Below are 15,514 nucleotides of genomic sequence, written 5' to 3'. Positions count from 1 at the left end.
TTAATGTGTCGAAAAGCATGTTTTTTAATTAATTTACGATAGCTGTTCTACGCTCCAGGATGAAGTTGCAGTTTAGAACTGATCAAACAATTGACCGTTTTTGATTTTCGAACAGTGTGGGTATCGCCACGATCCATTTATCGTATAACGTCCGAGACTTGCTTTTTTTTTGCTGTTCTCTGTTCGTTTGATTTTATTCATTTAGCCTTAGCTAATGTGTGTTTTGGATAAATGTTCTCTTGACTCCTTTTTAATAATGTTTCCAATAAAGATACATCCGGGGATGTTGCTGCTGTCAGTTTTGTATGCCCTTCTCAAGGTCTGTGACCTCTTAAGTAGCTCTCAGACAGCTCTTTCGATACGTTGTATTAGAGTAATGATTCAGGCGTTACTAAAAGAGAGTACAACATATCCAGCATCTGTTAGAAATCACTCCATCTGGTGTCCATTACAAGCATTATTATTGCTGTTGACACAGAGCCAAACATTCGGTATTGATGGCTCAACCATTTGCTCCGATGTTTAAAGCAGGTTTGATTTATAGTCGCCGTTAAGATACAATCTCTTTCTTATTTTAGGGATTTTTCCAGCTGTTACCTCTTCAGTCAGTGAACTTGAACACGAATTTGAAAACAGAGAGAGAGAGAGAGAGAGAGAGAGAGAAGCATCGTGAAATGAAAAGTTTGGAATCCAGAAGCGAACAATTAAACGCATACATTCAAAACTTAATGCGCTTGCACTTTTGTTGGTGAACGAACTCATCCGAGCTTCAATACGGATTATTTTAGAAGGCTAACTATTCAAAAAGTACTGCAAAACAAAGTTTAAGGAATAAATAGATTACTGAACTCTTAGGAAAGATTTATTTATCAACTGAGTTCTGATACGTCTTATCAAAACGTCTAGAACTTATTAAGACAAACTTTAGTTTTCTGTTTAATTTCCACTAGTCAATTGGAACTGTTTTTAGCTCTACATAATGTTTAGAAATCGGTAAACTGTCCGCCTCCCCCCCCCCCATCTATAGTCTTCACTGGTAGTTGAGTTCATGGCTGCCGACCATTTGAGAATATCAAGATTCAACAGTGCCGAGGACAAGTGCTGCCATCTCGTGTTTCTAATCCTAACTATTATTATTCGCTGAAATAGTGTGTTCTATCTTTGATTGATTTTTCTGACTTACGGCGTTAAAAACAAGAATTTTCGGGACAAGAGAAACGTGCAACACGACTGACAAAAAAAAAGCTTAGAAGAGTTCCTCTAGCCTGTACCTAATATCAATTCTATAGTGGGCTTTTTATGGCGGTTTACGCCAGAAAAAGCGTTATCCCTGGAATAAGCAGACCTGAAATGGTTTAAATAATTTCCGTATTGAGTCTAAAGAGTAAGGTATTAGAATTGTCTGTCCCTTGGCCCACCCAGGGTGGAATTTGCAAGGTTCATGGGTGGGAACATAAAAATAAATAATGTACTTTTCAAAAACATAGCAGCATACATTGTAAGGTATTTTATTATTATTGTTATTATTATTATTATTAAGAGTGACCTCCAGGGAGTCAGGGACTCATAGAGGGAGGCCACATACTACACACACACCAGCTATTATGCTTATTCTTGACTTCATTCACACTGCTTGCACTCACAACATCCAATGGAAATCCATTCCAATCACGCACCATCCTCTGAGAGAAAAATCTAGCCCTCACCCCTTTCTTGGCGCCCTTCATTCTCAGCTTCCAAGGATGCCTTCTCGTCCTTTCCCCACCCTCCATAAATTGAAACATTCCATCAATTGAAATCATGTTATGACCCTTTCAGCAGTTTGTAAGTCTCAATCGTATCTCCCCTCTATCTCCTGTTTGCTAGTGTCTGCAGCCTACAAATTCTCAATCTGTCTTCATCATCAGTATTCCACAATCCTGATATCATTTTTAACACCTCTCTTTGTACTCTCTCCAATATATCAGAATCACAACGGAGACCAGACCTGCGCATAATAGTCCAAGTGAGGTCTTATCAAGGCCTTGTAAAGAAGCAAAATAACATCCTTATCTTTACATGTGAACGTTCGTTTCAGCATAGAAATTATCTTTTGACTCGTATTCGCGATCTTTGCCACATTTTAATCCAATTCTGCATATTTTCTCCTTTGTAATCAGTGGAGGAGTTTAAAGAGTAGTCGATGATATTTGAGATCACCGATAGCCATCAAAGGAGAAATTCCATGAACTATGCTGCTTATGAAAAGAGGATTGCAAGTGAATAATTAATGAGTCCAAAGATGAAATAAGACAAAATGCAAATGAAGAACTGATAATTCTTTGAGAAATATGAATCGTGACAAATATTGGCCAGAACCTCACATGAACAATGTTCGAATCCATTAATGAAAAGTACCTGGGCACGAAGGGTACAGAGTAAGCGGAATCGGCATCCCTTGGCGCATCGACCAATTAATATTAGCTCCGAAACTCAAGCCGTACCTAATATGAAACTGGAAAAGATAAACAAGCAGTTCCTGACTTCGTTAAAACTTACGGGGGTTAACGGAATTTATTTGCCGTAAACAAGTCGGACATAACTGAGGCCAGATATCGATTAATATTCTACTAGGTTTCTTCCTTTACGTCCTATTAATCCTCTTATCCTAAGTTTCAGTGAAATTCTTGCTTTTAACAAGGCGTTAGATTGCTTTCCAACAGTGGATTTCCCAGCGGACAACACACACAAAAGAAGGGTAAGTGGAACTGAATGTGCTGTCGAAAGTGTTGACTTTAAACTCTTTTAGATATTTCAAAGGGCTGCGTCAACCATCAAAGTGTTTAATTTCAAAAGATTTTTACGCATCTTTAACACATTAAAACTCAGTCAATATCGAAGCCTTTATTATTATTTTTTTTCCTTTCTATTTGTTCTTCATCCGCCTCCTGTTCTTCATCTTTATCACGCTATAGGAATTTTCATCCGTATCAGCTTCGTTTTACAATCTTTTATAAGAAGTAGCGAACGCAGAAAACTTTTGGAAAAGCGATGTTGTTTCCATGGAGATTTTGAAGTGTCGTGAAATTTAATTATCGAAGATAGAGCACCTTTTCGATATTTTAACTACCCCATTGCACGTCGCCTGATGGCAAATAACAATAAAGATTGCCATTATCCATCTGCGTACAACAGCTTTGATATCTGCCATTAAATATTTATGCCCAAAATTGCCGACAACACTCCATGCAGAATCCGGCGTTTACGAGCACAGTTTGCGTCTAAGATAGGGGGTTCTTCTGTTTTTTTTTATTTAGATGACAACAATTTTCTGTTCGTGATAAGCAGTTTAAGTGAAGTGTAATGGAATAGAGAGAGAGAGAGAGAGAGTATGTGTGTGTGTGTGGGGGGGGGGAATTGGCAGTTGGAGTTCAGAGAATACAGTTTTTTGTATCCATGTGTGTGTGTGTGTGTGTGTGTGTGTGTGTGTGTATCTCAATACTCTTTATTATGATATTTGGTACGTCATTCTACCAAGATAAGTTTAGATGGGCTAATTGTTAGCCAATCCATCATTTAGAGACCAAACATGGAACTTGTGCAAGCCATATTAGGCTTCCATCCGGGGTTGTTTCATACCTGGACTTTCACATGCATCCATAGCTTGTGTGTTGGATCGAAGTTTTTAGAATTACAACCGAAGCGGGTAAGACTATACTGGCAATGTATTATGTTTTTTTTGTGTGTATTTTTCTAGCCAGTTGGTCTGTTTGAGGAATGATAAACCATAGCTTAGTAGTTGATGAAGAACACGTTATTTAGTCGGCCAACAATACCGTATTTTTTTTTTGTTGTTCAGTTGGAGGACCGAACTACGTTTATTCCACTTGAATGATGCTTCGCAGTATGGCGTGTGTCTACTATTTTTAATTTGACATTACGCATCAGACTGTACAGTTGGCCGAAAGAGGCCGTTGGTGGAGATATCCTAGTATAGAAACAATCCTCCATCCTCCCATCCTCATTGAACACACCCATCTTAATTGCTAATTCTTTCCAGGCATTGTCCTACATGGCGACAACGTAATTCGATGGACCTGGATTCTTCCAGTAAGATAACACACAAGCCTCGCACTTTGGAAGCATTCCGTGATTTCCTGGCCGACTTATTCTATTCATTTGAATCCCACCCATCCCCATCGAACCTTTATAGGATCATGTGGAACGAAACATCCGATTGTGTAATCCAGTGTTTCGCTCAGTCGCTAACCATCGAGGCGCTATTCTGTCTTCAGAATACTCTGTATACTTCCTCTTCAGTCAAGCGTATGGTTCTTTTTTAACTGACTTACAACAACGAAAATAAAAGTGCTTTTCAGTATCTTATAAAAGCCGACACCAATATCCCGAAAGCATTTTGTCCGAGTGAGTTGTTTTTCGGAATAAAACTGACTGCATTTCCTGCAAATAAATGTTTTCACATAATGCCGCAAGGCGTGACTGGCAAAAATTAGTTCTCTTCAACCGTTGCTAGGGGCAACGGAAAGAAATAATCCAAGGATAACAGAGGTAACATCAAGAGAAGAGAGTTTAGTAATTGAAGTTCTTGTCAATACGTGTTGTAATAGGCATAGTTGCCATCACAAAAGAAAGTAGTGTTGCTATACAATCTTCAATGTGGTTTTTTTTTTCTGTTTATTTGTAGAAACGCGTCTGCTCCACATTGAGAATGATTAAATGGTAGTCGAATGAATAAATGCAGCAAACACGCTACCAGAGAATCCAAGTTTGCATTTTTTTTTTCCTGTTAAATTCCATTGTAAGTGAGCACGCGCGTAGGCGTCCGAAGATGAGAAATTTTTATTGTTGCAACTGTTGCTAGACATTACTCTTAAAGGCATGCATAATATTTAAATCGACAAAATATGAGATCGTGTAAAAGATATTTGGCTTGCTTACCTTATATGTGAAAATCCTAGGGCGTGGTACTTTTCGGGAAGGGACACTGGCGTTATAGCACCCGTAATATCACCTAAAATCAAAAGGAAAAAAGAAAACAAAAAAATATAATAATAGGTTTAAAACCTAACATTGACAAAATCATGAAAATTTATCCAAATTAATATCTTGAAACCCCCCCCCCGCCCCTTGAGGTATGGAGTACTTTCTTTACTTTATATGATGACTTATCGTTTTCTTTTAAATAATGAATAAATAAAAAAATCTAACCTTTGACCTTTATTGCTCTACCTCCTTTCATGACACGTTCTCTACGGAATAACAAAGTTGAGTGGATTTCTCTACGGAAATCCACTCAACTTTGATACCCTGTTACTGACTCTATTCCTGAATAGATCGTTGATAATTATGAAGCCGAATTCACATTCGAACCTTATTAATTAGTCCCTAATAATGGCCTAACGACTACTAATCCATAGACAGTCACATGACTTGTTAATGGAGGCTAAATGTCATTAGATATTCTTTACAATTTCAGGCGGTCAGAGGTTTACTGTTAGCCTACAAACAAGGCAATCCATTAGGACTCTCGCTATATTACGTGTCTATAGATTTAAATTGTGAAACCCACTGAGTATTGCTACATCAGACCAGAGTGAGAGATTTATGATGTTCCTGTTCATTTCCAATGTACTTCGAACACAATACTAGTTGCCTACAGATATATCCTAAGCTCTGGTTTCATATAAGAAAACCTTACTCCAGAATATAAAGACCTACATTACTCTTCAATATTATTTTACTGTGATCTCATGAGTTGTTCGCCAACAGCTTATTTCAGCTTCTTTTTTTATTATTATTGAAAATAGAATTAAAGATCAATAACATCACAATAGTCTTTTGAAGAAGCATTCAAGTCCATGGTCACGTTCCACGATTGTCTAGAAATATCTTCCCAAATGGCACGAACGTATGATTCTCGTGTACGTGCTCGCAGAGCAAATCCAAAAATCTTCTTGTTGGGTCTACGAGACACGTCAACTAACACGCGAGAAATATTTTTAGTAGTTTTCTAAAAAGTGTATTCTTCCGGTGAGTTGTCTAGAGAATTTCACTGCCCGCTAGCCTCCGAATGAACTAAAATGTTTTCTTATTTAATTCACTTCTATTTGGATGAAAAGAAATCGCCTCTGATGTGTGTGCAGGTGACACAGTACTTGTGTTGCAAGCGACTTAGGCATAGTTTACAACGGATGTCGCCAGGTGGCGCTTCGCATCTCACGTAAAAAAAATCCAATTCATTTAATTAAATGTATTGCATGATAGACATGTGGAATCTCACAAAGAGACTGTTTGTTTTAGCTTGTTCGATAAATTACCAGATTATATTGATCTTTCTTTCTTCGTATTGTTGCACATTCGTTTAATTAATATTTCGGCTGTCTTTTGTTTTTTGGTTTATTCATTTGTGGAATGAATAACGTACGAGCCGGAATTAGCGAAAGATAATTTTAGATGTTCTACACGGCTGACATCAGATAAAACAGTCGGTTTTATCAATTTATTATTATCATTGACAAAACCCAAATTTTAAATATATTAATTGTAATAAAAAATATACCAAGTAATGCCATCTAAACTCTGAAATTATGCTTTTGATCTTAATCTTAATATGGATTTAAACTATTATTTTACACGATCTATATGCCGAGAAGTGTTTATTATTTGAAGAAACTGATTTCTGTTAGGTATCCAGTTGATTTCCCCTGTAAATGTAGTTTCACTGCAAATAAGGAAAAGGGAACTTTGAATGTAATTATAAAATCAATTTAAAAAAAAAATGTAAAATTCGTTATTTACTTATTTTATGTAATTCTAACGTGATATTATTACGTAGTATTATTATTCAAATTATGGATGGTTTTACTTTATTAGTTTATTTATTTTGCTTTTGAAATTTTAAATAGAGTTTGGCGAAAGAAAAAACATAGTTTAGCCTAATTTTTATGATTATTGCATTATAAACTGAAGAACCAACCTTTCCCTATTAAGAGATTGAATAAAATTCAGGAATATTTTTTCTCGGATTTATACGTATAAAAATAATGAAGTGTTGATCGATTTTTAATAAAGATTATGTAGTGATCTTGTAACCTCAACGGTTGTTGAAATATATTCATTTTTTATTTTATTTTATTTCGGATAAGTGATGAAAATGTTTGGATTGCTTCAGCTTTGTCTTACACATTTCAACCAAGACGTAGAAAAAATAAATTTATCTTCCTATAGGAAGAATTCTTTCACCTCCAGCTTTAGTTTAAAAAAGTCCTTGTAAATGCTCCTAGACTTATAAACATGTTTAACTGTTAAAATCATGAAATACGAACTAAATATCAACAAAGACCCCCCAATTGAATTTTGTATGAATAAATTATGGTTCGATGTACTGGAACAACATTCAAGTCATTGAATTTACACACACACACACGGTACTAGAGGATATGACTCTATCGATGTGGCACTATCATAGGCTACCACATTTGCAACAATTCAGTTGGGAAAATGCTTGAACTTCTGCAGCCACCCTGTTCAACTGTAAGTAATGCTATTGTGAAGTAAAAACGCTTAGGAGCAACAACAGCATATTCTCAACCTAATAGGCCACAAAAATTACAGAGTGATACAAAACTGAGGAGTGCTGAAGCTCGTGGTGCGAAAGAAATCCCTATCCTCGGTTGAAATACTCGCTACCGAGTCCTGAAAGGTCTCTGCAAGCAATGCCAGCTACATGACTGTTCGCCGGGAGCTGAAGAACATGGATTTCCATGGCTGTGCAGCCGCACACAAGTCTAACATTAGCAAGAGCAGTGCCCAGTGTCGAGTGGAGTGGCATGGCGTATGTGTTGACGTCATTGGAGTAGCGAAAAATGCATTTTTTCGTTACTCCTTCACACTTTCACCATTTGGGAGTCCAATTCTCGAAACCCAGATGGGTTTGGCGTATACTAAGAGAACGCTAGTTGCCAAAATGTGCTGTGCCAACTGTGAATTTTGGTGGACGAGGCATCATGATCTGTGGAATGTTCTTCATGGTTCAGGCTAGCCCTCGCCCCCAGTTCCACTGAAGATACATCTCAGCGTAACGTATAATGATATTCTAGACAAGTTTGTGCTTCAGAGTTACGACGACAGTTTGGTGACAGCCCTTTTCATATCTCAACACGAAATTACCCCTATCCACAAATTAACGTCTGTATAGGATTGGTTTGATGAGATGGGGGGGTTGAAGAACTTGACTGGCCTGCACAGAGTCCTGATCTCAATTCCATTGAACATCCATGAGACGAGTTATAATGCCGATTGCGAGGCAGGCTGAACTGTAAGACATCAGTGACCGACATACGAATGCTCTTCTGCAAGAATGATGGGCATCGACGTCCGGATAATTTGAATCATGTGTGTGTGTGTGTGTGTGTGTGTGTGTGTGTGTGTGAGAGAGAGAGAGAGAGAGAGAGAGAGAAAACTTAGAAGTACCACAGCAGCTTGAGAATCAGTGAATCAACGTGGTTGATTGGTTTAGTCGTGCACGCCATGTTTATTCCTTCTGTCCTTCTTAATATCGTACATTTTTATTCTTTACACATGCTATCATGAACTATTTAAAAATGCGAATCAGGAGCACCATCCTTTATTGATTCACAGGATACTGTGAGAAATTTAACAGTATCACAATTATATCACTTGGGGAATCAAAAAGCACTCTGAATGTAAAATAAAAAAAATACCTGGAGAAGATTAGCATTAAATAACTAATGTTCGTTCAGAGGTTCGTCAAGTGTCTACAGTTCCAAAAATTAAAAAAAAATACTCCTAAATATAAATTGCAATTAAGTAGCAATGGAATACGATAATTTAATTAAATATAAAGTTCGTTTCTAATACTTTTCATCTATTCTAATGTTTTTAGATGTTTGGGATTCCAAATTAAAATTTCGATCTCCTAATAAATGCTAATAACCTGTACACGAAACGAAATCATTAGCATCGGGTGACATGGGAACTCCTCAATGTGGGTTGGCTGACTAATAAATGTCTTATGTTTCCTGCCGCTATCAATTTTTAAAGATGTTGACTTATGAATAGCAATTAAATTCGCGAGTACGAAATTATCTGATGATTTTATTTGTCATACTTTTATATTAGGTTATTACGCAACAAACATGTTTTCGCATCGAATTAATTTCTTCTGCAACTGTGTTATTAATTATAGGCGATGTAACTGACAAGTGGATTAATCTCAAGCAAAAACAGAGACAGCAAATATCTGAAAGCAAATTCATTTGTGAATTTATATTTGCTAATTTCAGATGAAAAATGTAGTCTCAAGTGTAGCATTTGCATGTTGATTGGTTTAGTCGTGCACGCCATGCTTATTCTTTCTATCCTTAATATCGTACATTTTTATTCCTCACACATGCTTTCATGAACTGTTGAAAAATACGTTACAAGTGCTAATATTCATTCTTTGTTGACTGATGATGAATGTGACCTATACATAGGTCGAATGCGGTTCAACTGAAAAAAAAAAAAAAAAAAAGAAATCGCTGTTCTGAATCTACAAACTTTCTGTTGCTGTGTTTGACTGTATAGAAAGCCATAATTTGCGGAAGCATCCCAATCAAATGAAATTAGCATTAAATTCATTATTATTATACGGACATATTCATCTTTCTATTTTGATAATTTACAGGAACTAAATATTTCATTTAGTATATTACGAGGGTGGTCTGAAAAGTTCTCGGCCTCGACCATAGATGGCACCACTATCCGCAAGATTTTTTTTCATAATTGGTACACTGTCATAAGCATTCATGTGAAATTGCAAGTCATTCTATCAAGTAGTTTGTTCTATACAGCTGTTCTGAAGTAAAAGTGTATAATTTTACTGGCGTAATAGACTGAATGTGACTTTTTTTTTTTTTTGCCATAACCGATTGTGTGTAATATATATAGAATTTAACATTTGGAACAGGGTTTTTTATATTATTCTTCACCTTTATTCATTATAATAGAGAAATTCTATGCACTTATAAATAATAAATATCATGATACTCACAGCCGCTTTCCAGGTGGCGTAATTTCTCTTCTAATTCCCTGCTGGACCGACTCCATAATCTGGAATACTGGGGTGGAGGCACTTGTTGATGTCTCTAGAAGAAATTGCGGTTTAGAAGGCTTTGAAAATGTAAAAAAAATAATAATAATACTCATGGTGCATTTTAGAAATATTAAATACTTGTGTTCCTATACTTATGGTTTCACACGCACAAAAAAAAAAAAAAAAAAAAAAAAAATTCTCTCTTATATGTAAGTTCTTGTACGTAAGATGAGAATATCTCTTAGGAAGTGTAACATGCACAAAATTCACTCATCCTTGCTAATTCAAATAAGAGTTATATCGCCCTCCATACAACTCGCATGCCTTAGTGAATGCATGTATTTTCATATAAAACTCCACGCAACAATTATTTGACACCATTGTTAAAAATAAACACTCCTTTACAACAATATAATTGGCAATAGATCATGACATTGTTGCAATTGGAGTTCTAATAGTTTGCTTTGAGGTTTGTTACAAAATGATAATATTAGGTGTTTTTAAATATGTACTGTATATTCTGCACATACTGTGACTTTCCAACAATCTCTGGAACTTTACCTGTATTCTATGAGGCACATCATACGTGTGATCATGCATTCTGTTCCTTGTACATTGTAAGTTTTCTGGTGAGTCTGCCAGGCTTCTGGTTTCTGTTTGAGATTGCGGTATGTGTGTTGTGGCATAAGGCAGTGGATAGTACAGTGGCTCCCTCTGTGCATCAAAAACGGAATTACCTTTGGCTTTTCCGTAAGAACTCATGGAAATGTCATCGGCTCGACCTCCAGAGTTCCTAGAATCTGAAAAATAAATATCCAGTGAAATAATTAATGTAATAATATTTAACTTTTAAAAATTTAAGTTACTTTGAATAGAATTAGAATTATACGCAGTTGAAGTCGTTCTTTGTTAGGATTAACATTATTTATATATACAGGCAGTTGCTATTTTTTATCAAAATATTCATTACATTTCGTTAAGCTAGTTTAATAGAATAATGTAGAATTTATATCATAAATTGTTTTTTACTTGTCTTATGGTTTATTTAATTTTATGTGAGTAAAACTAGAACATATCAATCGATATTATTTTTCCATTTGCGAAGTAACTGCTGGATGAAATATGGATTTTTTTTCCATTAGCCATCTAAAATGTTTTCGGGTTTATTTTTTCTGTCGTATTTCTTAATCAAATATAATTTTAATCTAAAAAAAATCTTATCTTCTCTTTCGTGTTAAACTCAATCACCTAAGTCCAGATAGTTAGTCGTACTAGCTTATAATACAGCGGATTTTCCTATCTACATTGCGTGCTATGGCTGTAGATGTTAGTTCTTTTCTTGATTGTTTGCCTGTCTTGAAGGATGAAAAACTGGAGTTTCCATGGTGAAAAACCCTGCTACCAATATATGAAACCTGCGTCACTATGAGTCTAAATGCAAGAATCTGAATTTCAATTTTAGTCGTTTCCTTTAGTCGTGACTTTGTAGGCTTTGCCCACAAAGAATTCGTGGTGAGATTTTTACAGGGTAGTTCACCATTGCTTTCCCCAACTCCCCAATCTTTTATTCTGGATCGGGACCGGCATATGGCTGGGACGTATTCATGACTGTAATCCATGTATGTTCAAGGGGCCGGTTTGCCTGTTCAGGGAGCGAAAAAACCCTATGAAAAAATCCTCTCTCTCCTTACGAGACCAGCTAACTCACCTTTACTCCAAAAAGACCAGATAAAGGTTCCTCACGTCACTGAGGGGAATCGAACCCAGGTCTTTCCTACCAAAGGGCTTCGTGGAGTTACGGAGACTTTTGTTTGTAGAAGACTTTGTGAAATTCTCGTCCCAGTTATATAAGGAATGTAAAGAAAAGATGCAATAACTATGTATTTTTACAAGATAAAGAACACATACTACATTTTTTGGTATGGCCATTTCAACTATTGTGCAGTTTCTATTTATTTTGCCAACATATCATCAAACTCGATAAGTTTTCTTTTTTTATCCTCCTTGACTAAATACACTTAATAACACTAACGCATTCTTTCTTTCTTCCTCAAAATTCAGACAGTTGCTTTGGCTGAGTCGTTTTGCTGTGTGTTATATATGTAATAATGCTGTTTATTATACTTCCCAATTTTTTTTCACTCTTCTTATAATTCATGCATTAATATAAATTCGCTTAGGTACATTGATTATTATTTTTTTTTATTAACGAAGGCAAATTTTTGTGATTTTCTTCCAAAATTATTATGCAGAAATATTGCGAAATATTGTACTTATTAGCGTATAGTCTGTTACGTCATTCATGGGCTTACCGAATAAACATATTGCATTCAACAATCGATAGATGGCGCCACAGTATAGTATCGAACAACAGACTATATTTCTTTAGATCCTTGCAGAAATGAATGTATTCCGTTTTGCAATCTGATCAAACAAAATGGATTGACATTTTTATTTTTTAAAGGATATAATTTAAGTTAATAAACACATTATTTTATTTCATAACTATTTATTATTCTTGTTAATAGTTTTAGCTTAAAAAAGTAAGGAATCGATAAATATTTCTGATCATTTAGAAGCGTAGGTAAAATAAAACCGTTTTAACATTTTAACGCTAACCCCTGGAAAGATTGCTTCTCTGTAAAACAACAAAGCAATACAGAGGAGCTAAAGATGAAGTTCGCTGTAATCTAGCAAAGGCTGCTATCCTGTATAGCTACTGAGCTATACAGAGTAGCGATACTTTACTAGTGAATTAACAGAATGGTGTTAAATTTTCTTTTTAACATCGAAATAAATGTTTCAACACCGTCTACAATCTCAAAACCGTATCTAGAAAAATTGTCACAGAAATAATTCCCTTAAGACAGAAGCAATTTAAAATTTTATTAGCAAACACCACACCGCCTGAGGGGGGGGGTGGAAGAAGCCTTTCCACTAATCCCAACGCTAACGGAAGATGCAGACTCTTCACATGGCGCAATGCAGACTGGCGATGAATCCTCCCCTTACTCTACGAGGTCATTAACTTTTACGACATTTTCTCCTTTGACATCTCGTTTCGGTGACGCCTTAACTTTACGGCCGGTCGTCTTACACAACACAAACTGCTTCGGGAGGCCGTAAGCCGTAATGGCGTTCTCTTTAACAACAAACTCTGCCTACTTTAACTCGGCGACACGGACAGATTCCGAGCATGTGTTATCGTCAGGGCATCAGCTCGAGGTGAGCACGCACGCACACTTTTGCGCGAACTAGCGTGGGCGCTGTATGTGTGTGTCTGCTAATGTTGAGAACGTTAAATTTGCATTGCCGCGCGTTTGCTCCTAAACCACTTCGGCTGCGACCGAAATGGGCCGATCGCTTATGCGTTTGGTCGTGAACCGAAAACTCAAGTGATAAAAATATTGGAGTTTGCGAGTTGCTTTTGTAGAAAGCGACACCGCAAGGCATGTTTGAAGTGTTTATTGCTCATTTTGTTAATGACACGCGAATAGGAGGAGCGCGCTCCACTCTCGAAATGCCATTCACGTTAATGAAATGTATGCGAGCGCGTGCGTATTCAGTACGTGTCGCGAGAGGCAAATTTGCAACTTGCGTTACATATCACGACTACGTCGAGTACAATGCAAGAGAAAAAAAAAAAACTGCTGTTCCCATTCCTTTTAGCGCAGCTTCGTTTTATTGCAATCCAAACGATAATAGGGGTGCTACTGTATCGCCATCTGTCGTCAAAATGGAAGCAAAGAAAATAATATAACTTAGTGGATTTGTTTAACGATGTTTATAATATTGTAATCATTTTAATTAAAATAACACTAACGAATGCGTCCTTCCTCACGTGTTCTCTCACATCATTTATATTATAATTTAATGGATGATCAAAATCCCATCAAAAATTATATTATATTTCGTATCACATCATAAATGTATCAGCAACAGAAACGCATATCGTATCATCATTAAAATCACACACATTATCTCATATTTATTGATCAGCAGACAATAAATCTTAGTTATGTATCCTCCTATGTCCTGTTTGACATCTCAGATAAAATAATGTCAAATCATCCTATCTTTTTCGGAAAATCGAAATGTTTTGAAAAAAAAACTGATTTCAGAAATCATAAACCTCTACATTATTCACAATACCTTGTTTTCCCGAAAATGACACGATTCTTATATTAATGTTTGCTCCAAAAGACGCATTAGGGCTTATTTTCAGGGGATGTCTTATTTTTTCATGTACAACAATCTACATTTATTCAAACACAGTCGTGTCATCTTCTTCTGGAACATCGTCATAACTCTCCAAATCTTTGCGACTCCATTTCCTGCAGTACTAAATGCGTCCGTCTGGTTAACAATCTTAACTGGGGCTTTAAGAGCATCCTGAAAAATCATTACTGGTCTTATTTTTTGCGGAAATACGATATATTCTCTTAATAATGTATACTCTGCATATTAAACATCCCTTTTCTAACAAAATACAGTTAGTTGAAGAATTGTATAGCAGCCCTCTGTATACATACAAACGTTTCCAAAACGTCCTTATCCTTATATAAAGATAAAGACTGGTTTGAAGGAGCGAAGCAAGAATGTTTTCATCTTCCCCGTTATCTGTAGAGGACAGTGTAGGGATAAGGTGTTATTGAGCTATTAAAGCTCTGATCGTGGCAAGAGGGTAACAGCAATAGCCGAACCTCAGTTAGAACTTCTTTGGCTATAGCATTGCCATCCATTACCTTCCAAGAGATTATGTCACTCATAATCATCACCCTCCTTCCGTTTCCAAAACTAGTTCTTAAAAGAACTGGGCGATGGACTGAGTCCTTGACTCTTTATCCCGTCATCTGAATGAAGAGAATCTGTGTGGATAGGGTGTTATCGAGCTAAAAAGCTCTAGTCATGGCTGGGTAACGGCAATAGCAGAGCCTCAGTTAAAACTTCATGGGCTACAGCATTTGTTACTCTGGAAGTCCTAAAAAGGACTAATCTTACCGTTTCCAAAACTAGTTTTATGAAATTTTTTGATATAAATGGCTTATGTACAGCTGAATTTGGTATATTAAGATTTAGTTAACATAATATAAAGCAGAGAATGTTTAATTTTAGTAATAAAATAATTATATGAATTTAATTTAAAGTTAAATAAGTTAAATAGAAAAGTCTAGGAAATAAAAACTACTTAAATATTTGCAAAAAATAAGATATTTACATCTTTATATCATACAAAGAAATACTCTTGAATGATCTTTGGCGCCATCTATCGGACGAACATTGAACGAGTACACATTTATCTGTGCTTTGACTGAACGGTTATCACACAAGAGTAAATGAAATCATGGAAGCATGTCTAATGACAAATATTTAAACAACAATAAAAACATTTATGGTAAGGGAGGCCGGGATAAACGA

The 15,514-nt window shown here is 36.0% G+C and overlaps 1 protein-coding gene across 1 annotated transcript in view; it reads right to left on the bottom strand.

Annotated features, from left to right (window-relative positions):
* LOC150094688 (cell adhesion molecule Dscam1-like) overlaps positions 1-15,514 on the bottom strand; it is a 374,142-nt gene that overhangs the window by 77,839 nt on the left and 280,789 nt on the right. Inside the window, exons 22-24 of the mRNA XM_090411632.1 lie at positions 10,658-10,896; positions 10,055-10,148; positions 4,939-5,011 (exon numbers count right to left, since the gene is read on the bottom strand). Of these exons, the coding sequence (XP_090267758.1) occupies positions 4,939-5,011; positions 10,055-10,148; positions 10,658-10,896 (406 nt within the window). The remainder of the gene's footprint in view (positions 1-4,938; positions 5,012-10,054; positions 10,149-10,657; positions 10,897-15,514) is intronic.

The sequence above is a fragment of the Typopeltis vanoorti genome, chromosome 21 (assembly GCF_054136105.1).
Source record: "Typopeltis vanoorti isolate ZY-2024b chromosome 21, IOZ_Tvanoo_1.0, whole genome shotgun sequence".
Classification (NCBI taxonomy): domain Eukaryota; kingdom Metazoa; phylum Arthropoda; class Arachnida; order Uropygi; family Thelyphonidae; genus Typopeltis; species Typopeltis vanoorti.
The sequence above is the reverse complement of the archived record's forward strand: the minus strand, read 5'-3'. Positions and strand labels throughout refer to the sequence as shown.